The 25,384-nt window shown below is 43.0% G+C and overlaps 1 protein-coding gene across 2 annotated transcripts in view; it reads left to right on the top strand.

Moving 5' to 3' along the window:
* SEMA6A (semaphorin 6A) overlaps nucleotides 1–24,892 on the top strand; it is a 128,759-nt gene extending 103,867 nt beyond the window's left edge. For both annotated transcript variants that reach the window (XM_081233942.1, XM_081233943.1), the window contains 2 exons: nucleotides 1,113–1,268; nucleotides 20,649–24,892. In XM_081233942.1, the coding sequence (XP_081090068.1) occupies nucleotides 1,113–1,268; nucleotides 20,649–21,847 (1,355 nt within the window). In that variant the 3' untranslated portion in view covers nucleotides 21,848–24,892. The remainder of the gene's footprint in view (nucleotides 1–1,112; nucleotides 1,269–20,648) is intronic.
* Nucleotides 24,893–25,384: the final 492 nt, after the last annotated feature.

The raw sequence follows: 25,384 nt of genomic DNA, 5'->3' as shown, positions 1-25,384 counted from the left end.
AGATGCTTTAATAAGCCAAAGACTCTACTTGAAAATCACAGAGAGGTTATTTTTTATTTCCACCAGAGAGAACAGGCAGTGGGGCTTCTTTAAATCATTGTGACAGCTTAGATCAAAGCACCAGATATGATCTGCATTTAACCTTGTGGAATGATGGGAGGGAAGGCTTAGAAATGTGTTCACAGGAAACATCCAGTTTCTGCCATAACTCCCAACCTAGCCATTCTTCCTCTGGCCTTATCCTATGGTAGGCCACTCTGGATCTCAAAAAGCTCCCCCTTTTTAATCTGAATTGGATCAGTCGGTGTGGCCTCAAAAAACCACCTCTCACTAGTATGAGTCATGAAACCATGAAACTAACTTGGTTGGAATAAGACACAAAAGGCACAGCCATAACAACATGGAGAAGTTGAGGCCTCTGTTCCAGGAAGGAGGGGGTGGGAGCAGATCCCTTTAGAAAGCAGTCACTTGCCCCACAAAGAGGAATGCCTGTGAGGCTGCGTTGCAGCCGAAAACTAGACACATCCTCCATGGGAAAGGCTCAGGGCAGCCGAGTTGTTTGTGACGGGGCAGAGGCTCATCCACTACCCTACACCTGCCCCATCAGTCACAAATGCTGTCCCCAGAGTGGACACGTTCTACCTTAGTGCTGCTATGAGAATACCAAAGAAGGACTCTGATACTTCTTGAGCGCTTACTATGTGTCAGATACTGTTAGGTACTTTCAACATGATGTCACTTTATCCTTCCAACGCTGGGAGGTAAACGACATCATCTCCACTTCGTGCACAGGGAAAACCAACCAAGGCCCAGAGAGCTTAAGTGATTCCCTCAGGCTCATCCAGCAAGCAGCAGAGACAAGATCTGGCCCTTCATCCTCTAACTACAAGTTCAAGGGGTCTTCTGCTGGATCCTACCCACCAGTCTTGTTATTTCTAGGACAATCTCAGGGGTCTTCTGCTGGATCCTACCCACCAGTCTTGTTATTTCTAGGACAATCTCCTTTGAGTCTTCTACAGCCAGCGTGGGTGTCCAACCTCCTGGCCTCTGAGCAAAGGGAAAGCGGGTGTCTCCGGTGATGTTTTCCCTAACTATATTTGTGATGAAAACAGGGCACTCCAGTTCCCTCCTGCCCAGCACCACCACGTCCAATTCGGCGGCTCAAGAGGGGTATGAGTCTAGGGGAGGAATGCTGGACTGGAAGGATTCACCTGACAGCACAGACTCTTTGGGGGCAGTGTCTTCCCATAATCACCAAGACAAGAAGGGTAAGGCCTTGGAAGTACCTCTTCCTCTGGGGGGAGAGGGAGGGAAAAGTGGGGAGGACTGTGGAACTGCTTCCAGCTGAATCATAGCAGCATTTAAGGAACGAACCTCCAACACACTATGATTGAAAGCGTCTCAGAAAAGGCTGCAACCCAATCCTCTATGCTAGGCTTGATCCACAATGATTCCCTGACCAAGGAGAAACCACACAAAACAAATAACACATCCCCTAAGCTTCCTCCACCCAAGAGAGGCATGGCTTGGCCCAAAGCAGATACTGGCTCCTGAGATCCCTTTCCACTCCTCTTAGCTTGTTCAGTGATTTTTGGATCCTCTCTTCCCCCTACAATGGGATGGAATGTGGTGCGGGCTTTGGCAAGTACATGTAATCAAAGTAAAAGCCCGTTTAATCAGTGAATGGAGAAATAGCAGAGTTAAGTCTTTTCTGGCTGGTAGCATCCCTCACTCTCGCATGGTGCTGAATTTGAATAGAGCTGAGGTCCTGAGACGCACTTCATTGCCCTTAGAGGATAACAGCTAAAACAAAAATATGTTATTTAATCAAGCAGAATTGCTATGCATTTAAAATGGAAAGGAAGCTGAACTAGATGAAAGGGACTCTACTGTGAACTGTCCTAAATTCTCCCTGGCTTTCTTTGCTCAACTAGAGACAGGAAATGTCATCTCTTTTCTCGCCATTTGCTGCTTCTGGTAACACATCCTACTTTAGTTGCAGCTGCAACCAAAGAGGCCTTTACTTGTCCAAAAAACAGTCTTGTAAATCAGAGACTGAAAAGCTCAGTTATGTTGCGAGCTGTTTCCCCCCATTCAGCCTTGTTTACTTCTATATGTTTTCAAGAGTTTCATCCAAGCAGGGATTTGAGTCTCAAGGGCAGAGCAGCCACAGTGACCCTTGGAAGACAGTCTCTATCATGTCTTCCCCCAGGGTTTTCTGTATACATATTTCCATCTTTACTTTTAGAGAATGTTTGCTAGGCAGACTCACACACTAAATTTTCATCTTTTTTTTTTTTTTTGGCGGCTCATCTCCTGAGAATGTCGTACCTTCTGCTGCTACATGCCAAGCCCAGATTGGGAAGATGTAGCCCTTTTAACTTCTTTTTTTTTTTTTTAAGTCTTTACTGAATTTGTTAAAATATTGCTTTTGTTTTAGTTTTCTGGCCTCAAGGCATGTGGGATCTTAGCTCCCTTACCAGGGATCAAACCCGCAACCCTGCATCGGAAGGCGAAGTCTTATCCACTGGACCGCCAGGGAAGTCCCTTAACTCGTTCTTTAATATATCCCCTTAATCGATTTTATTATTCTTCCGTAACTTCTTACTGTTAATGTGTCCTGCCCCAATCGTTTTTTTTTTTTTAAGTGACTTTTGTCTCAGCAGCCTCTAAATCGGTGGGGTCCCTGCTCTTAACCATCACAAGAAAGCACCAGGCCAATTCGTGCTGGGGCACAACTATCAAAGCAGGCCACCAGCCCTAGCATGTGCCATTATCTGTTCTGTGTGGCTCCCGACCGCAGATGTGTTCGTCTTGGCCGAGTTCTCAAGAACAGACAATGCAGTAAAAATCACTCTGTATTTGCCCACTGCAACTTTCTGAAAAACCAAACGGCCTTTCCAGTAAAGCATTAAATATGTCAACCAAATATCTAGCTGCTGGTTACAGTCATTTCCTCTTCGCTTCACTGAGACGGATGGCGTGAATTTTCTCCAATCGTTACCTCTCCCGAGGGAGGGAGGTTATCAAAGAGTCCAATTAACACTTTGACAGATCATTTTAAAATTCGGCATTGTTCATTCTCTTGGGTCTTATTATGAATATTGACAAAGCTGGAAGCAGTCTACAAATTGTCAAACAATGGTGGCAGAGGTGGTTGCATGGGTGTTTTAACATGATCACTGTTCTCGTGCTATTAACTCCTTGCCTTGCCCTGTCAAATTTGAGCTTCATTTTTTGACAACTGATTATGTGTGTATTTGATAGGGCAATGACAACGAGTTGTTATGCAGAAACTTCAAAAATAAAAAAGTAATGTAGCTTAATGTTCCTTTTGTCATGATTTTTTATGATTTTAATTTCCATTTTGCTCTGAAGTGTTTTTCTGTTTAATGTTCATGATTTATTTTGAACTTTTGTTTTGCCAAGCACTGTGTGGTATGACTTGGTGATGGCGTTACTCCGTTGGAAAAGTCTTGTTTCTTTTCTGACTCATGATTACGTCCTTTAACTTGACCCAATCTGTGATCCCCTCGCTTCTTTCCATTCCCTGACGTGGGTGCCTTAATGATGTCACATCCGGGTGTGTAGCACCCCCTGGGATGCAAGAGTTTAATGGGGTTTCTGCGGTCCTCTGGTGGGTGCTCTTTTCACTGGGCCGATTGTCTTATGGGAATGTGACATTTGTGTGCCCCAGCTTTAGGAGCTAAATATACTCTGGAACTGTTTGTAGAATACCGCACATTTCCCCGCTAAGCAGAAAATGTGTCTGCTGACCAGCTAGCCGAGGAGGAGTCAAGTGTCCCATGCCCTTTTCATTTTGGCTGCTGAAAAGAGACCAGTGAGCCAACGAGCCCAGAGCTCTGCTCTGCAGAAATGTCGAGCACCACTGGGTTGATCCCACTCCTGGTCCCAGCTCATCCTCCAAACGGTTCTGCATTTCCAGAGTATGTTTGCTTGCCTTTTTCTTTCTTTTCCTTGCTGTGTCCTTCGTCTTGATTTAATCCTGTGCGTCCCTCACGTTCTGTCAAAGCACTGTTCCTCACCTTGCAACCTAACCCCCTTCTGCTACCATTGTTCTTAGCCTCCCCCTTTCAAAATAATAGACCCGAGCCTCTGCCCCTCTGCGGAACGTTCCAAGGCTCTTTCCTTCTACACTGGGGGTAGCATTCCGATGCTGTACGTGTATATATATATATATACAGCCGTACTAACAAAGCGTGAGAAGAGAGCTACAAAGCACACAGAAGTATTATCACAGAAAATGAAGTAATTTTCTCCCTCAGTAACTGGCCTTGTCCTTCATTACCCTACTGGCCTTGTCTAATATCTCTTGTCCTTGCTGCTTTTCTTTAAAATTGCCTGATATCTTTCAAGCCCTAGATTCATTAGTAAAAACACAGCCAACTGCCCTGTTTTATCTCTGGCTCCCTAGATGTCTGGAGCCTCTAGAGCCAGCCCTTTAATCACCAAGTGGATAAATTAGAAGCGGCCCTGGCTACTTCTTTCTTGGTTTTGCCACATTTAAAAATATATATTATTTATTCATCCTATAACTATGGAGGTGGTAATGAGTAGTTACAAAGGGGCTCTAATTACATATGAATAAGAAAGAAAATCCAGTTTATTTTTAGATCTGGCTTGTCTCCCCTCACCCCCCTTCCCACAGCAAAAGAAATAAGAGCTTTCTTTTCTAGGTTAAGCAATACGGAGAATTAATAGCCACTCTTGTGCCTCTTGTTTCTGACCAAAAGTAATAATCTTCCAAAACCTGATTTCCAAGAAGACTGCAAGATAGGTGAGGAAATTAGCCAGGGACAGATCTGCCAAGAGAGCTGTGTAGCATAAATGTCTAATGTAATCATGGACCACTGCCACAAAGACACAAGAATAAATCAGATTAGAAGAAAATCCCCTACTTCAGAGTTTATTTTCTAGAGTTCTTGTGAGCTCTCAAAAAAACTGATGAAATAGTCGATATATACAAAAATGTTCCCATTTGATTGGAAATGCCAGAGCTTATATATATGCTTATATATTTCGGGAAATCTTTAAAACAGGATATTATCACATTATTATATTTAGTCAAGAAGATGTCATTACAGACAAGGAAAAGATGTAGAAACAGAATTTAAATTAGAGATCAAATGAATAATTTAATCTAAAATGTACAGCAAATGCTGAATATATTTTAATCAATGTACAAGCTATTTTGTAAGCAATTTTTAGTTTGGGAAATAACATTCCAGTAAGATTCAGAAGGTCTATGAAGAATGATGAGTATACTGGCCACACTGCATAACAATCCTGAATGGAACTGTATAAATCACAGTTTATCAACAATCCTCTTTACAGTCAATTATTTATTCCTCAAAGGCATCACAGCCTCCAAGTAGGACATGTCACATTTTACATGAGATGATTTAGATGGCTCAGAGACACCATGGCCTTCAAGAATACTGAATCATGTGGTGGAAAGTTAACACCCCTTTCATTTCTCTTTCCGTCTTCTTGTTTATGTCAAGGCAAAAGTCTCAGTTTGGTGCTTTAACAACTACGGAAACTTGCTACTACCCTTTTGAGAAGAAAGAACAGGCTTTAGATCGAGGGCTTTGCCATGCAGCTGGAGCTAGCTGGAACAAACATTGTTTTGCTTTCAGTTAATTTAATTTTTATGGTTATCTTCTATCTATGAAAAGTGACACTTTTTTCCATTTATGATAATGATATAAAGTTTCCACTGGAAACACACCTTAAAGGTAATTTAAATAAAATATTAAGTAACTACTAATGCAGGAAGTATAGGGATACAGAGGTATAAAAAGTAAATAACATGGTAAGTGAGGCTCATTGATTTCACTAGGACTGTAGCATTGGTAGCTGATGAGTAAAGTGTGGGTAACTCTGGCCTGGAGCAATTTAAAAAGTCCAGTGGTGATTAACCTAAACCAAAACTGTGCTTCTGCCATTTGGAAGAACGAGACTGAATAATGGCCCTACCTTCTGGCTGGGCTCTGAGCGCTGCAGTTATACGACCTGGTGCTCTTCTGATTTCTCTTCCAACTACTGAGCTTTGTGATTAGGGATGAGAAGTTTGGTCAAGTAGGAATTGAGAGTAAAATGGATTTAGACTAAAAAGAGATGAGTCATTCTAGGCTTCTTAAGCATCTGGCGAGATGATTCTCCAGACCAGCAGTGAGCAGCCAAGTGTAGACTGCAGCTCGTTATTTCCCAAATTGTGGCCCAGGGAAAGTTTACCTCCAGCACTTCTGCTTCCCGCCTACTTTTCTGAGATCTGTAAGGACTCTTGGGCTACAGCATGTTCCCCTGACTTGGCAGTAACCTACACTTGATCCTTTTTTCCCTTTTCTCTCTTTCAAACTTTACCTGTTCTGAGTCCCAAACCCTCAGAGCCAGGCTTTCTTCATGAACAGGCTAGGAAATCCCATTTTAAGAGAGTATATTTGGTAACAGAGCCTGGTCCAATAGCTTCTGCATTTTAACAGTCTGCAATGCTTAAAATCTAATGGATGAAGGATTTTAAAGCATCTCAGTTCTCCCAATTGGGAAAGTGATTTCTTGGTTCCTATCAAGTCATATGCAGGTGATCTTATTTACAGAGCAAATTATTGCTAATGATGGTAATAAAGGGAGAAAAATAAGATTCTCTTCTTTCCCTGACTCCTAAACTTGGACTGCATTTTCTCTGCCGTTTCTTCAGTAACATTACATAACAAAAATGTTTTCTGAGGAGTCTTCAAGCAAAATTTATTACTGGCTCTACAGCACAGTATTGGCTGCCAATAAGGAGTTAGAGGCTAAACTAGAGATAGACATAGTTCCTGTCCAAGAAGTATCAAACTGCGAGACACATGAAGCACACAAAGACACAAAAATGCACCAAAAAGCCTTTACGACCACTATTGTCTTTGTGAACAAGGCAAAACGGTGCACGGCAGACTTTAGAAAAAGATATTAGACAACTGAAGACAACCTGGCTGATCACATCAAGGACATAGCACTTGGAAATGGCTTCTCTGCCCCTTTAGTCGTCCCCTTCAGTGCCAATATTATAGCAGTCATAATATCACTTGACAAGGAGGATGAGGGAAGTGAGTACATCTGGTACAGGACTCATATTTAAAAGTTTTTTGGAAATGCTGGCCAACTCAGGCTCTTTTTTTGTGGGTTTTTTTTTTTTTTTTTTTTTTTTTTTTTTGCGGTAGGCGGGCCTCTCACTGTTGTGGCCTCTCCCTTTGCGGAGCACCGGCTCCGGACACGCAGGCTCAGCGGCCATGGCTCACGGGCCCAGCCGCTCCGCGGCATGTGGGATCTTCCCGGACCGGGGCACGAACCCGTGTCCCCTGCATTGGCAGGTGGACTCTCAACCACTGCGCCACCAGGGAAGCCCCAGGCTCTTTTTGAACATCCTAAGCTTTATTTAAAAAAAAGAATACTTAACTCCATGGTAATATGCATAGCTTTTATCAGTAAAACCTATAGAATCACAGTCATTTTTAAATGTGATGGTAGAACAGGACCGTCTTGGAAGAGAACTCAGAGAAAGGGGTTGAGAGGGGTTCTATTTGATGGGGAAGGGGCTGCTAGCGGGGGGACAAAGGGCTCCAACTTCCACCTAACAATCGACGACTAACTCAACCAGGTAGGAACATGCACAGTCAGGGCCAGGGAACACTAAGAGACGGGGGACTGGTTGCTGTTGTTCCAACAACGCTTCTGAATTAGAGTTTCCTTATTTCTGATTTAGAGGGTTAGAGGAAAGGTATCTTTCAAAGTTCATAAGAAAGTTGGCATTAAGTTGCTGTTGTTGCTGATAAAGATACAATTCTTGAAATTTAGCCCATTAGTATATTTTTAAATCTGTAAATTGTGCTAAACCTGCCCCATAAAGGCTTACTATCATTTTTGTTATGCTCTGTTAAGCTATTTTAATCTTCGAAAGTTTAGAGTGAGTCTGAAGAATATTTATGGGGAACCAGTAGAAGCCCATTATTTGGAGGCAGAAGAGTAGGGTTGCTACATAAAATAGAGTGCTCAGTTAAATGTGAATTTCAGATAAACCATGAATAATTTTTTAGTATAAGTATGCCCCACCTACTGCACGGGACATACTTATGCTAAAACATTATTATTTATCTGAAGTTGAAATTTAACCAGGAGTTCTGTATATTTATTTGCTACCTGGCAGTCCTACTGAAGAGGTTGCTGATAACTTCTCCAGTGAGTATATAAGATCTAATCTCTAGTCTACATCTACCCTTCAACTCTTAGATAATCTAAAATAACCCATATAAGAGGAATTAAAGTAAAAATTTCATTCTGTGAAAAATATTATCATTGTATTTAATTCCAGAGAAATATCACTAACAGTTGTATATGCGCTTGAAATATGTTACAGTAATTTTAAAAATTATCACTGAAATCAAGCTTCCAAATGTCACTTTTAAGTGAAGAAGGCTTAGAAATCAAACTGTTCCTAAACAAGGGTATGATTAAAACTACTGTTTCTTTCTAATTTTAATTTAACCTCAGGTTTTTATCAACAGTTATGTAAACTATATGGGGTTATTTTTCTTCTTCAATTATATGGCTGCCTTTGTTTGTTTGTTTCCATTTCTCATTTCCACGACTTTGAAGGATATGAACTGGAATCAGAGCACTAGAAAATAATAGTTAATTTAAGAGTTAATTTAATTTAAGAGAAAATGTAATAATGGTAACAATAACCCTAGTCTCAAAGAAAGGCAAAATGGCAACGTTTGTTCACTTCTTTCTTCGTTCATTCAACAGATGTTCAGCAAACATGCGCTACATATAAGCCTTCTGCTGAATGCTACAGTACACACTGATCTGATCCAACATAAGCCCTGCACTCAAGGAGCTTGCAGTTTAGCAGGGGGTACACACAGGTGACATCCTGGTTAGCAGTGGGGCAGAGTGAAGTCTGAGAGTAAGAGAAGAGTTCAAAGGGGCTTCCCTGGTGGCGCAGTGGTTGAGAGTCCACCTGCCGATGCAGGGGACATGGGTTCGTGCCCCGGTCCGGGAAGATCCCACATGCTGCGGAGCAGCTGGGCCCGTGAGCCATGGCCGCTGAGCCTGCGCGTCCGGAGCCTGTGCTCCGCAACGGGAGAGGCCACAAAAGTGAAAGGCCCGCGTACCAAAAAAAAAAAAAAAAAAAAAAAAGGGCCAGAAAGGGAATTGAGATTAAAAGTCATGCTAAGGGGTTTTGGCTTTACCTGTAAGCAGTGGGTGATAGGAAGGAAGATGGGTGGTAGGGAAGGAAATACAGAGGGCAAGAGATTGACAGATGACAGATATATAATAAATTGATTATTCAGTCATATTAGGTGGTTAATTGCATGTACACAATAAGCCTGGAAAATGGAATCTTGCATCAATTTTGGATCTAAAGTGTGTTTCCACACATCACTGGCATTTTCTGTAGATGATCCTTGCCAAGCTAAGAGCTCTACCCTAGGTAAAGCCCCAAGTAAGATCAACTCCAGACTCGGCCTTCTCTATCACTTTAGTTAAAACACTGGGGTGCAGGGCACATGGCAGACTTTTCATCCAGAACAGATTTTGAAATTGGTGGGGAGACTGAGAAAGAAATGCCAATATAATCCAGGGTGCCACCATTTATTTTTTTTACTAAATTAATATTTCTTTATCACCTGCCAGAAAAGGAATCTATTTGTAGTCTCTGGCTTTTCTTTGAGGCACCCAGGAAAATGATAGATTGTGAGGTCAGGTGCTGGGCTCTCTACTGGAAGACAGGCAAGTTTCCCTGTGAGCGTGTGGCCGGGACGATGCCCACGTGGTCGGCTGTAATTGTTCTTTCAGCAGTGCGGGCAGAGGGGTAGATTTGATCTAATTAATTTTGCATCCTCTTGACAACTTGCTGAATTTATCTAAGGTCTTGATGAGATTATTGTGGGAAGAGTAGAAGGGAAAAAAGTTAAATGTCAGCCATGTAGAAAGCTGCTTCATCTCCCTGCCTGCCTGAATCTGAACACCAATATTTGAATTTTCTTTTCTAGAGATACCAGTTAAACCTTTTTCTCTTCACCTAACATCATTTTCTCAAAAAAAAATGAAGAACTTAAATTATGATTATAGAGACTTCAATTTTTTCTTTTAAAATCAGCAACTTAAACCTTGGGGTATTAAAAAAATCAATTCACCTTCTAAAAGTGCTACTTACTTTAATCTGTAGCCACTTTTTCAAGCCACATCACCCTTGACATGAATTCATTTTGCTCCCACCCTTTTCCTTCAGTCTTTTTTTTTTCCATTCCCTCCTATCTTTTGCACAAAAACACACACAAATGACAAAGTTTTCTGACAGCTTAATGGAACTTTCAAGGACTACAGGGACTAGGTTAGGCATGATCGTGTTAACTGAACATCTGGTGTAGTTAAAAATGGGCTCTTTAATTGGTTCAACTGCACTGTGTTCATCTAAAATTTGTTTTGTCCTAACAATAAAATTGTGAAGAGTCGACATATATTTTGGAGCATGTGTGATAATGGGAAAATAATATTAGCTTTGTCTCAAAACTGTCTTTCTGATAGCCTCGTTTCTTGGAGTTAAAAAAAAAAATGCTTGTAACACACAAGTTTTATTTTGCAAACCTTGCTGCTCCACCAACAAAGTAGTCTAGCAAGGGCAAAAGAGTGGTAACCGGGAAATTTCTTGAGGACAGCCTCTCTTTTCTTGACATTATACATGAGAATGGCCTTAAAAGCTGCAAGAGTTGCTCAGAATACATAATTCATGCCACTGTCATAGAGGGAAAGAGGACAGAAGAGCTGTGTCCACTCGCTGGTCCCAGAGACACAGGCTGTGCAAGTAATAAACAGGTGAAGTCCTGCAAAGCACGTGGACTGCACTGCGGGCCTGAGCAGACCTGCAAGAACGGTATCAGAGGTCAGTCTCCCAGCACTTTAGTGGTAGAAAGGCCCTGGAGTCTACTAGTGAAACGCAGTTGGATAAATTCACATATACTGGGTACAGAGTACACAGCTCTTAATCGGTGTCAGAAAGCTAATAATGGGCGGCATGAAGGTTTGTCATCCTTAATTAGTATTTCTCAAGCTCTTGTAAGTCTACAGTTGGGCATTATCTTTGTAAAGAGATTCCTTTTTAACGGGATAACAGGAATTTCCCACTGCAATTATTTTTAAAATTTGTATTTTTTAAAAGATGCACTCTTTTTCAAATATGTATCTGCAATTAGATTTCTTCGCTAAAGGCAGGGGCAGCCATTATGAACTGTATAGAAATAATGGAAGTTCAGTATAGTCACCACTGACAATGCTTTATTAGAAGGGAAAATGTCAAGAAATTTGTAAGGCAGCAAACTGCATTATGCCTAACCTTTTGGACATATTAGAGCTTGTTGTTTCCAGTCCTATAGCCTCTTATTATTCTTAAATAACAGATAACACTGGACACCATCATCTGACATTTGTTAAGGTAATAAATACACCGTAAGTGATGATGGGTCTTGCACTCCATGATTTAAAAGCACACAGCAGAAATTTAATGTAACTTAAAATGTCTTATGTAATTCTATGGATTTGCAGACTCAGTACAACTCAGCAGATGTGTAAGCACGGAGCTCCACTGAGGGCACTTTTGTACCAGGCATTTTTATTACTGTAAAGCAGGACCTTAATTTGGGGAATGAAACATGAGCTCAGGTCCCTCCTTCCATCCAGAAAAGAAAGGAAAAGAATCTTCCTGAGTTTCTTATTCTCTTGTCTGATCGTGGAGAGGTAAGGGAAAAGATCCCCTGAATCATTATCAGATGTTGCTTGATGGCTGTGCATTGCTTGAGTGGAGTTGATTTCAAGGTGACATGTGATGCAAGCTTTAAAGGAGGCTGCTCTATTCAATAGTGAGTTCCTACCAAGCTTCTGCTTCTTCTGTCCCTGGGACCCAGTCCTGACTGGGCTCTCTAGTACCAACCACACTACCTGATGGCCCCTGTGACAGAGATGGGGAGCATCAGCAATTCCCCTGTCTTTATGCTGAGGCAAATAAAGAGACCATGTGCATTTTTCCAGCAGCTTTTGGCTCTGGCATATTGGGTTGATTCTGTTACAGAAGTAGTGGTACAACATTTTAGGCCATATGTCAAGCTTTTGTCAGGTACCAAGGGAAAGTGTTAGGGATGTGTTTGTCTCTCCAATAAAACCTTATCAATTTTGTATTCTTTGTCAGAATACGGCAACTGCAAGAATACACGAGACCCACTAAAGAGTCATACTTTAGTGAACATCAAGGAAGACTATTTATTCATTTTTTTACAAATAATTTTGAAAGTCTGGCTATACACTGCCTCAGTGGTGTCTGGGGTTGGACTTTAAAGCATAACACCTTGATGCTGTTTTCTGGAATATTATTCATATCATTTAGGGCAGTGCCTCTCAAGCTTTAGTGAACATACAAATCATCTGGAGGCCATATTAAAACAGATTTCTGAACCCAATCTCCAGAGATTCAGATTCAGAAGGTCCGAGTAGGACCCAAGGATTTGTATTTCTAACAAGTTCCTGGTGATGCTGATGCTGAGTAATACTGATTTAGGACACCTTCCAAGTTGTATGGGCTATCTTATTTAAGGTCAATTTCCAAGATTTTGCTGTATTTTTAAATCCTCATTTCTCCATTCTTGCCTAATACACTGGTACCCAACCAAAGTGCTCCATCAAAATAGCCTATCTGGCACCATGCAGAAGGAAGGTAACTTGTCAGAAATTCTAGAAACACTCCCCTTACATTATTAATTGAACATTAACATGTGTCCTGCACAATGCCCAAGATCATACAGCTAGTTACTTATAGATCCAAGACTTGAACCCAGATCTTTATGACCTCAAGATTTACGTTCTTAACCAATAATACCCAGCCCCATCTATAACCCAGATCCCAAAAACTGTATTTCCAGCAAGTTTAAGTTTTAGGAGCATTCAAACAAACCTATTTCCTCATATTTGTTTTATCTTCATTTGGCAGAGAAAAAAAAATCAAAGCACTGCAAATAATCCAAAGAATCACCTGAATTTCACAATTTTATAAGGAGATCCACTTCCCTATTTTGTAGCTTTGATGCCTCTTAAGAGAGCAAAGGAAGATGGGACCAGGAAGCTGGAAAACAGAAATGCTTTGTCTGGTTTCAAAAACGATTTAGATGCCGGGTTTCTAGCCTTATTGGAAAGAAAACCTCAAAAGGAAGGAAGATAAACCATGCAAATTCTGCTTCAAACCTTGCCCATCTGAAATAGTCATTACCTTTACAAAGACAGTGACAGTCCTAACACATGGAACCACAGATCAACATTCCCGAGCGTGGCTTTTTAAAATGATCTCATCATGACCCCCAGTCTAGACCTCAGTCTCCGCTCCGGGTGTAGCACTCCCCGTGGCAGTGCCGAGGCTACAACAGTGGACCAGAGGAGGCACAGTGAACCCGGAACTCCCACTGGCACAGAGGGACAATGAAGTTTTATGCTCCTTCTCCCGTTCCCTCTTGTGAGGGCATCCCAACAAGTAAAAATGTATCAATGTCAAAGGTGATAGAACTGGAAGTGGATTCATCTGCAGACGACCACAGTCAGTATCATTTCAATTTGTGAGTTTTAAAGTAGCTTCTGAACTGAGGATATTAAACAGCCAGGAAGCTGCCTCTACTTTGGCATGGTCAGTCATGAACTTGATACATCTTAGAGACCATGGCCCCTCCCGGCACCTAATCTTCAGCCTGCCAGGAGGAAAAAAAAAAAAAATTGAAAATAAAAGAAAAAGGAAAGTTTGAGTTATAAACTCTGAGTCCATTTCCACGGCTAAACTGGCAGTTCCGTTTATTTCTAAGCCATCTGGTTCGCATTATGCAGTAAGACAAGGAGAAGGCTGCTTCCTGCCGGGATAACCACAGAGGGCTCCCACTGCACTTTCCGTGTGGTCATCTCTGTGGGCTGGGGTGTGGCTTTGAGGATAAATTGTCTCCAGTTAGGGTTTTCCCCCTATTTGTTTTTTTCTCTCTTTAATAGGGATTACAGCAGGCCCTCTGTGGTTAGCAGGGTGATGCTTGGCCCGTGACTCGTTCCTTCATTCATACTGCCTTGCAGGACTGTGAGGCTGGCATTTTGTTGCAATACGATTTTCAAACAAGAAAGATTGGGTTGTTAGATTCCATCCACCCAAGTTGTTATGAGGATTTCAAGGGAATTACAGGCTTGTCTTACTACAAAGCAGAACCAAGAGTCTATTTTTAGGACATCCCACTCCAGGGCTTTTCTTGGTGTTTTGCCAGCTTTCTTAGCTCTCAGACCCAACACGAACCCCGCTCTGGCTCCACGATGGAGGAAATGTCCATCGGCCTTTTTGCCTTTGCATATTTCTCTAAAGGACACACAGGGGCTTTGTTGTCTTTGTGGTCACCAGGTCCGCTTTACACAGATGCCTATTAATCACTTCACTATGGCGACAGACACATCCATCATATCACAGCAGCTCTGAAACAGGCGGTCCAATGAACGGGTGAGAGGAAAAGTGTGCACTTAACCATTTCAAGGTACTGGCTGCCTAAGGCCTCACGTACTTAGCAAGGTAACTGGGATGGGGATGGGTAGGGCTCTTCCTTGGGAGTTACTTTAATAGGTGCAATAGATTTCATGTATTTTTCTTTGTCTGTTTGGCTTCATTTTTTCATAGGACAGATAACATCTCCCAGGTATGTCTGTATGATGCAGGGGATAAGTACAGTTGAAGACAGAGTCTTAATTTTAATAACAGTAATAATAAATTCAAGTAGACTGGCTGTGCTTTTGATGCAAAGGTACTGACTCTTTCAAGCCTGTATTTTTTTCAATAATGGATTCAATGTGAAACAGAGTAAGCTGAACCCCTCTCTGACTCGATGGTCAGCTTTCTCAAGCAAGAAGACCGTTGAAAATGACAGGTAAATTAACCAATAACTTTTCTTCCAAAACTCACATGTCTTCTAAATATCTTTTTCAGACTTTCATGGCTTTTCACAGCCTGCTTCCAAATGGTGTTCAGCACTCACTCCTATTTTTCCCCTGCAAGTACTCATTCATTCGTGCATTCATTTACTATTTATTTAACAGCTCTTTACTGAGCACCTTTATGCCTGGGGATTCAGTGGGAAATCTCCTTCGTGGAGCTGTCTGGAGCAGTTTAGGTGTAAAAAACAGACAGAGAGCAGGTCTCATTAGAGTGATGATTTTAGGATAGAGAGGTGCAGAGCTCTGGGGACACTTGTAGAAGGAAGAGCTAACCTGGCTTGAGGGAGTTGGAGAAGGCTTCCTCATGTAAGCTGAGACCTAAAGGAGAAGGTCAGTGGGATGGGAGGTAAGCAGGGATATTCGGGGCAGAGAGAGCAGCCTGTGTGAAAGCCCAGAAGCAAGTGCGAATGCAGCGGAGAGGCTGGTGCCTACAGCTAAGAGACTAGAAGGAAGTTGGACCACTGGCCATTACTGAACACAGCCTTCACTTTCCTCCCCTCCATGCCTTGGTTCTTGTTGCTGTCTCCACTTGAGCTGACATCCTATGCACCCTAAAGACTTAGGTCAAATGTCACCTCCTACATAAAGCCTTTGCCCATCCATATTAGGTAGAAGCAATGCATCTCATGATGCTTCCGCACTTTGGATGTAGTTGATGTGTGCGCACCTACCTTCTCCCCAGCTGGATCTCAGGGTTTGTGCCTCCTTCACCTTTGTCTCCCCAAAACCCAGCACAGTACTTTCATCTGTGCTTAGTAAATGTTTGCTGCAAGATGCTTGCAACCACAACCTTATTAGTCCAGGAGAGTGACAGTCAAGGCACCAAGAACATCACCATCAAGCCCTGAGTTAGGAAAGCATCTTTCCTGAGGTATGTTGTCCCAGAGCCTGGCGCTGGGTTCCCTGTGCAGACTAGAGACAACAGCAGAGTACCTGCGAGCTACCAAAAACCATTATTTAAATAAAGAATTTGATGTGTGAAATTTCAGAGTGCATTGCCATAGTCATCGTAGGAAAAATCAGGACTGTGGTGGGTTTCCTCTTATTTTGCAGTTTATAATTGTTCTTATTTTGAATTACAATATTGTAGGGCCTGGAGGGCGGGGTTGTTCGTAATCTTTTCATTGCTTCAGCCTCTAAAGAGCTTCAAACTGCCCCTCTGAGACCTTCCTCTAGCAGCATCTGAAAACTCTCTCACCTCAGAAAAAAAAAAAAAAAGTGGAGATTCTATTCTTTCTCAGTTCTGCCAATTTAAGGCATGATTTCAGAGAAATCTCTAAGCCATTGTGTGTCTTGCTTCCTGCAATAGGAAGGTGGAAAGAATAACCATTTAGCACCTCATGACTGGTGAGAAATAGCTGGCGGTTAATTAATCAATGCAAAGGGTTTTTCAGATACTGTTTTCATTACTAATGCCCCATTTTCCATTGGTGACAGCAGAAGGCCCAGGGGTTGGTGGAGGAAGGCATTTCAACAGCCCAGGGTGAAGCCGACTTCCCCCCCTCTACAGTGGGGGAACCTGGGGAGGGAGTATACCACTCTACAAAGGCCCTCCACTTCCCCAGGGTTTCACTGCAGCACCTGAAGCAATGATGTTTCTCCAGCTCCAGCCCTGTGTGCCCTTTGTAAAGATGCATTTGTTTTGAATTAGCCAATTCTACTGGAGCACTCAGGTTGTCACAAATAACCCATTTACCCTCACTCTCTCTTGCGGAGTTATCCCAGAACAAATGTCTTTTCCTTTTTAAAAAACAGTTTATCCTATTATTATTTTAAATACATACTGAGCACCTTTATAGATTCTTTTGCCTAATGGATGTTAGTATGATTATATTCTGTTGTATAATTAGAGATATGTTTCTGTGATTTCAGAAGCAAGGTTATACATAGTCACTCCAAAGATGACCCACCAAATTTACAAGTCCATTTTAAAAATGTCTCTACAATGTACTGCAAACCCATTTCTTTAATAATCACTTATTAAGTGTCCGACCTAAGAGCCCTGGGGATGGTTAGGATTATAAATGCATATAAAATATGGTCCCTGCCCTCAAGGAGCTGACTGCAGGATTATTATTCCTCCACTAGGAGTCTATAATCACTGTGTGTTGCTCAACATTTCCCACTGTTGTTGTTTTACTTATTTCAAAACTCAGGACCTGTAGGCAGTCCTGAAACAGAGGTACATGTTCCCTGATGTTGCCTCATCGACCTTTGGCAACCCTTTGGCAACATTTGGACAGCCGAAGGTTTGGAGGTTTGGTCTATCCCTCCCCTGGGAGACCTATAGCAAATGGATTCTAATGGCGAAGCTATGACTGTTACTCTTAAGCCCTCGGTGAACAGTAGTTCATTTCTCTTTTGTGGCTTCCTCTGACCTTCAGATTTGTCCAGCAAACTACAGCACTTAAGCTCTTTCTTAATCATTATTTAAACTGATTCTTGTAACTACACAGTAAGGCATTAAGTGTGTTAACCCCACGTTACAGATGGGAAAAACTGAGGCCCAGAGACGTTAAGTCATTTGCCCAAAGGTCACCCAGCAGTAAATGGGGCTTAAAACTCCAGGCCTTTGGAGAGCTCTAGTGTTGCACTACCCCCAGCCTCACTGACAAGTCTGGTGTGTTCAATCCTGCCCAGTGACCATTGGTAAAAAGTTGATTTAATCATTTGCCCTTTTTCATGCTATAAGTAGAAAGCTTTAAGTTTGGCAGGCATTTTCCAAAAATAACTTTTAACGTCTTATCTTCTTGACTTTACTTTCAACTTAATCTCTGATCTGTTTCTAACTTTGGACACGGGCTTTCTGAATGTGCACAGGTGGATGAGGGAAGCCACCTGCTTCACGGCAGATATCTCAAAGCTGAAGAAATGCAGAAAGGTTTTTTGTTTGTTTGGTTGGTTGGTTTTTTTAACATCTTTATTGGACTGTAATTGCTTTACAATGGTGTGTTATTTTCTGCTTTATAACAAAGTGAATCAGCTATACGCAAGAGGAATGTATATGCAGAAAGGTTTTTAAGGACACTATTTACGTAACAAAATGAGCCAGAGAAAGCCATCTGAGACACTATTTTTCTCAAAGGTCAGACCCTGCTTGATTTGTTAACAACCAGAAACCTGAACTCAAATATCATCCACTAAAAGAGTCTTTCCCAGTGAAAGAGTGAGTGGGGTCCATGAGTCTAAGACAGTTAAGAACCTTCAGACATGAAAGAAAATTATTTGGGAGCTAAAAGTAAAGAAGCAATGGATAAACTTTAAAATTTTGGAGTTTTCCCAATTAAACAATAAATGAAGCAAATGGATTGCTCTAGCCTCGTGCTTTCTATGGTTCTCTTAAGTTGAGATAGTAATTTAAATTGTAAAATCCCAAAGTCAATTGTAGATAACTACCTATCCCAAGTACGAATCTACTGGGGAGGCTCAGCCCCCATAAATACAGTTGGCTGGAAGGGACCCACGAAATATCCACTGCTATGAAAAACTTTAGTACCCCGCATCGGTGACATCACCAAGTCAACTAGCAAAAGTAAACCCACTTTATTCACAGGTGTACGTTTTTTGTGCCATCATATGTAGGTGGTTAAAAATGATGTTCAGTAGAAACCCACTCAAAACCAAAACTGAAAGAAAATCAGTTGCTATTTTAGCATTACAACAAGGAAATGCAAATTTAAGGAAGAAATTCTCATTAGCACAGTTCCTTGGTGACTAGGTATTAAAACATATTTGGATACAAGACACCCCGCTGTTTGGGGAGCTCCACAACATATAAGGTGTGAGTTACAGCTGAATTTCCTGCTCGTTTTTGCTTCTCAGTTTCTACCCCTTTAAAGTTCATGAAGATAAATCTTGAAATATTTGACAAGTGGCACACATGGAAATTGTTCATTGTCTTACTACCTTTTCCCTGGGGTGAATTACCTCCCCTGCCATTCACTACCAAGGGCATTTGTTTAATCACAGAATCTTTATTTCTCAAGAGATATTTGCTGCTTCTATTTATCCCCCCACCTGAAGTCACAATCCTTTGTCACAGGACAATCATTTCCACAGCAACCAACTGTGATGTCACAATTGGGGGGAGGAGGCGAGTTCACAAAGAAAAGAGAAAGAGAACGTTTTCTTCTTCAGGCTAAGGTTTCTGAGATTTAAAACCACTGCTTCACCAATCAAAATATTTTAGCAGAAAAACTCCGTGACAAAGCTGCATTTCTTCGGGGTCTCAGCTGTGACACACAAAGCATTTCAGCAGAAGTGTAAGGGCTGTGTGTTGTGGGTCTGGGAAGGGACAGAGATTTTTATTTCATTTCATTCTAATTCTATGCCACTGATATCTGCCAGTAAAACACATTAAACATATTCCAGAAAGAGTTGGTTTAGTCGATGAAAAATGTGTCTCCTGAGACCAGAGAAGGTACATTTTCTGTCTTACTATCATTTCCATAATAGGAACAATGTTTACATTTCCTCAGCCCATGCAGAGCCTCTAATGTATTCATGTTCTTTCACTCTCCAGAGGCAGGAATTGAGGTATTTGAGATTTTATTTTTTTAGCTACTGCATCAAGCACTTAAGGTTTGACAATTGTGATGTGTATTCTCACTTGGTACTAAAAAATAAAAGCTTCAGTGTTTGCATTTGATTAGAGTCTCTCAGCTTGGTGGCTAATTAAGCAGGAACAGGGAAAGCCACTTTCTTCAGAAACATAGCATCTTGGTTTATGTAGTGTAAGATTATTGACAGGTAGAGCCACATAATTGTTATTAAACTGAAGAGATTAGCTTTGCTGAAGAATTTCACCGTGACAGAAAACTCTAGCTGTTAATAATGATACCTGACACTTCTCAAACTCACTACAGGAGCCCAAATGGTCTCTTTTTCTAAATAGTCTTTCAGCTCAAGTAAGGGAAGAGCTTCATTCAAACATTTAGCATATTTATCTGAAATTGAGTGTGCAAGAGTTTTTTTTTTCCCCTTGTAGAGGTGATGCAAAATCAGCATAAACATTTGTAATCTGTGCGCTTTAGCTATTCTCTTACACTATAAATGATACACCCTGTCTTTCCCCCAGTTGGTTGAAATGCTAACCAGCTTTCCTCCAGATAGAGGCCATGTTGCCCACAGGAAGTCATCAGCAAAGTCCCTGGAAGCCTGGAGTGGTGTGCAATTTGTTCATTTAACATGCATAAAATTGTTGCCTATTGCCCGAGACTCAAAATATCTCGCGGTTGGTTTTAGGACCGGGAAGATTGAAAAGAGGTGAGAGGGAAAGAAGGATACATTTTGGAAAGGAAAAACTTCCATATTCCACGGAGTGAAGCAAAGTAGAAAGAGCCTGTACTTGAAAAGAGGGGGAAACACTTTCAGAACACAAAGAGGGCAACAATTGAAGTCTATTTACATACTTGGGGTGGGGCGGGGAGGATTAATTAGTTAACGTTTGGCAAACCGTGTCTTGAAAACGAGCTCTGCGGAGGTGCTATTGTCACTTCTTACTGTTATTAATTAACTGGGTGCATGCCCAACAAAAATCAGCCACACGGTCTGCTTTCATTTCTTAACACCATATGCGATGTATTTTGCAGGAGTGATTCGGGAGAGTTATCTCAAAGGCCACGACCAGCTCGTCCCTGTCACCCTCCTGGCCATTGCGGTCATTCTGGCTTTTGTCATGGGAGCCGTCTTCTCGGGCATCATTGTCTACTGCGTCTGCGATCACCGTCGCAAAGACATGTCCTCCGTGCACCGCAAGGAGAAGGAGCTCGCCCACTCGCGCCGCGGCTCCATGAGCAGCGTCACCAAGCTCAGCGGCCTCTTTGGGGACACCCAGTCCAAAGACCCCAAGCCGGAGGCCATCCTCACGCCACTCATGCACAACGGCAAGCTCGCCACTCCCAGCAACACCGCTAAGATGCTCATCAAGGCCGACCAGCACCACCTGGACCTGGCCGCCCTGCCTACCCCCGAGTCCACCCCGACGCTGCAGCAGAAGCGCAAGCCCAACCGCGGCAGCCGCGAGTGGGAAAGGAACCAGAACCTCATCAACGCCTGCACCAAGGACATGCCCCCCATGGGCTCCCCCGTGATCCCCACCGACCTGCCCCTGCGGGCCTCCCCCAGCCACATCCCCAGCGTGGTTGTGCTGCCCATCACGCAGCAGGGCTACCAGCACGAGTACGTGGACCAGCCCAAAATGAGCGAGGTGGCCCAGTTGGCGCTGGAGGACCAGGCGGCCACCCTGGAATATAAGACCATCAAGGAACATCTCAGCAGCAAGAGTCCCAACCATGGGGTGAACCTGGTGGAGAACCTGGACAGCCTGCCCCCCAAAGTCCCCCAGCGGGAGGCCTCCCTGGGTCCTCCCGGAGCCTCCCTGTCTCAGAACGGCCTGAGCAAGCGGCTGGAGATGCACCACTCCTCGTCCTACGGGCTTGATTATAAGAGGAGCTACCCCACGAACTCGCTCACGAGAAGCCACCAGACCGCCACGCTCAAAAGAAACAATACTAACTCCTCCAATTCCTCCCACCTCTCCAGAAACCAGAGCTTTGGCCGGGGAGACAACCCACCCCCCGCCCCGCAGAGGGTGGACTCCATCCAGGTGCACAGCTCGCAGCCCTCGGGCCAGGCCGTGACTGTTTCGAGGCAGCCCAGCCTCAACGCTTACAACTCACTGACCCGGGCGGGGCTGAAGCGCACGCCCTCGCTAAAGCCGGACGTGCCCCCCAAACCTTCCTTTGCCCCCCTTTCCACCTCCATGAAGCCCAACGATGCGTGTACATAATCCCTGGGGGAGGGGTCAGGTGTCGAACCAGCAGGAAAGGCTAGGCGCCCGCTCAGCTCGGCAAGGTTCTCGGCTGCTGAGTACCCACCCGACCAAGACGGCCGCGGCGGCGCCCAGGACACTGGGTCCTCCCCTGAGACGCGGGGGGGTGGAGGGGGGCTCTCGAAAATTGAGCCAAGCTGTTCGGTGAAGGTTCGCGACGCGGGACTCACCTCCATTCTCTTCCTTCACTCTTCCCCCACACCCCGCAACAGGTCGGACTCACGAAAGACTTCAATCAGCATCACAAACATGAGCCAAAAGCACATACCCACCCACCCCCGGCGTGTGCGCCTGCGCGCAAGCCTGCGCGCATGCGCACATCACACACGTGCACACACACGCGCGTGAACAGCAATTGCAACATTGTGTCCATGACTGCACCGAGCGCTGCCCAACTGGGCTAGCGTTCCAACCTGCAAAACAGATACATTTTTAAAAATCATGAAAATTAAAAAGAAAAAAAGAATTCATTGATAATTCTAACTCAGACGTTAACAAGGGCAGAAGTTTACTATGCGCAGATACTGTGAAATGCCCACCAGTGTTACAGCTTTCTGTTATAGCAGATGAATGCCATGTTGGGCAACTATGTCATAAATTTCTGCTCCTCTCTTTTAATGAAATAACCTGACCGTTAACGCAAGTAACTCTTTATTTATTTTTCACACTTTTTTTCCTTAAGGAAAGGACTCTCCACATACCATCTTCTGAACAGCTCTTCAGAAAGTCCCTTGATAGGTAAACTATTTAACGCGAAATCCATTAACTGGAATAATTGAGTTTATTTTTACAATAAATTCACTGAGTAAGTAAGTTGCAGCTGGAATTCTGAGCTTTGTGTTTGGACTGATATCTAGCTAAAGAAAAACTTAAGAGGGGAATATTTATTTAAATCTACCAGTTTAATTTGCTGGTCAGGTCCCTGGCTTATAACATTCAAAAGAGTAATTAGTTTAAAAGTCCTTCCAGATCCTAACTTCTAAAGCAACCAGGAGAGGAACTTTTAGAATGGAACATCGCGTCCCATTGCTGCCAACATGGCTTTGTCAGTGGTTCCTACTTTCTGTGAAGGCACCAGCTTGTGATACGCCATCTCATTTCACTTTGCATGTGAGACAGAAAACAAAATCCACCAACCGTGTGAACTAATTAATATGCTGGCTGCTACCTTGCATCAATTAATGGTTTGATCACACAGGTTTTTCGTGGGGTTACATCTGTGAATAGCCTGTTTTCCACATGTAAATTTGTGCCTTACACCCTGAGTTGTGTACACTTGCAAACTGTTATTATGATCAACTTTTCCCCCTTTTGAAATAAATGCAGATATTTATTTAACCCTCCCTCCCCCCACCCCCAGTCCAGCGCTCTGGAAGATTAGCGTCCAGCAGATGGAAGAAAATGCAGTGGTGATGGTTACAATCCTGCAGCCTGGGAAAGCTGGGCGACACCACAACCTCCGATTCACACATTCTTCTGGTGGTGCCAACTCCAACCACCCTTTGGCCATGCTGCCAAGCGTGGACCCCAGTGTTGTGGGTGGCAAATCTCCTTTCTTCCTCCAGAGCTCCCTGCTTCCCTTGTATTCTCAGATCATTTCAAAATGATGATATCCTCATTAGCCAGCAGAAAAGGGACTAACGTCCCAGTCCTCATTCCTGCTGTGTCCACTGCCTGGAGAACACAGCAGTGAGGTTGGGCAGGCACCTGGGTGGAGTCTCCAAGCCATGTGCGCAGCACACAGGTGCAATGCTCACAAAGAAATGACATGGAAATAGATGCAGGCAGGCTGGTCCCTGCTGTGATTAATGAGTAACTCCAAGTACAAGGCCAACCACAATGGATGCTACAAAAACGTTGACTGGGGCAAAAGGTTTTTAATTTTTTTTAATTTCTTTATCCTTTTGCGGTTATTGTTTGTAGGGGGAGGGGGTTGGGCGTGTGTTTTTCCCCTTGGTTTTCATTAGCTCAAGCACACACAAGGGACTTTTGTTTACTCTAATCACGAACAAAAGAATTGTCAACATACTGTAAACTGTGAGCATTGTTGGTTGTTATCAGTTTTTTAAAACAGCTAAACAGTATATTTAGTGGTCTCTTTGTCTCTTTTTCATTTCCAGTTTGATCTTCTGGGTTTAGTTTTGTCTTAAAAAAAAAAAACTTTCTAAAAAAGACAGTGGGGTATAATTTTGAATCGGCTGTGAAAAGTGGTGCCTCCATAAACAGAGTGAGACCTGGGTGTGTCCCAAGGGCACGTGCACAGCCTTTTATTTGAAACACCCCTTGCAGTTTTGCTGTTGTTCGGGATAGGTTTTTGTTATTTTTGTGTTATGTTTTTGTTTTGTTTGTTTTGTTAGTGGAATCAATGTTCACACCCCGTGAACTCTGTACCCTGAAACCATGAAACTTTGCTACGAACAGACATATTGTCTTCTTCCTTCTATTTTCTTTAGAAATGTGGAACTTAGGAAGGTGATGGGTATATATCACCCTGCTACCTTCTTCCCCAAGCTTCACTCCCAGGAGTATTGAGGTGCAACACCTGCTCTCTCGTCCCCATGTGCGGGCATCAATGCCTCAGCTGTGTTACAGAGTCCTGTGTCAAACTTCCACCCCAGTCCCTGTATCCCACAACCCATCACTTGCAGTGTTAACCCTAAAATGCCCGCAGATATTGAGCTGGTCTTCTGCATTTAAGTATTTTCCCTTTTTCTTTTGCTCCCCACAGCGTGTGGGGAGAGGGTCCATAAACCTGAGTGTGCCTTTGCTTTCCACCCTTGCTAGACACTGGTAGATGCAACCAACTCAGATTTATATTTGTTGTAAAGTTGTAAAAATATTGTGATGTCACCAATTTTCCTTCCATCTCCACACCCCCTAACATCTGATTCACGACTTAATGTATGTTGTAAAAAAGAAAAAAAAGAAGGGAAAAAAAGACAAAAAGGCAAGGAAAAGGCTCTTTATTACTTAAAAGTAATAAAGCAAGACTGTTCTACATTCTCTTTTGTGTCCTGAATGCTTTTATTTATCTCATAATTTCCCCCTTTTTGGCTAGGATGCTCATCTTTCCTCCATCTCTATTTGGCTTCGAAAGCATAAATCACAACGTAGTTAGACCCATTTGTCTGCAATACCCACACCCTGCTCCCCAAATTATTGATGTGTTCTCTCTGCCTGCACCCAGCCTGGAGCAGGATCGGAGCAGAAGCCACTGGTAATTAAAAGGCAGAGCATGCGTTGACTCCCTCAATTCATTTTATGCATTTTCTTTTTATGGACTTGTTCATCATCAAACATTTATGGTAGGCTTGATAGTTTAAGAGATCAAGGCTAGGATTTTAGTATGTAAGGTCCACTAAAAATAGAACCTGAGCTTCCCTGGTGGCGCAGTGGTTGAGAGTCCGCCTGCCGATGCAGGGGACACGGGTTTGTGCCCCGGTCCGGGAGGATCCCACATGCCGCGGAGCGGCTGGGCCCGTGAGCCATGGCCGC

This window comes from Mesoplodon bidens (genome assembly GCF_964165515.1).
Source record: "Mesoplodon bidens genome assembly, chromosome: 4".
In the NCBI taxonomy this organism is placed as follows: Eukaryota; Metazoa; Chordata; class Mammalia; order Artiodactyla; family Ziphiidae; genus Mesoplodon; species Mesoplodon bidens.
This window is presented reverse-complemented; position numbering and strand designations above follow the sequence as displayed.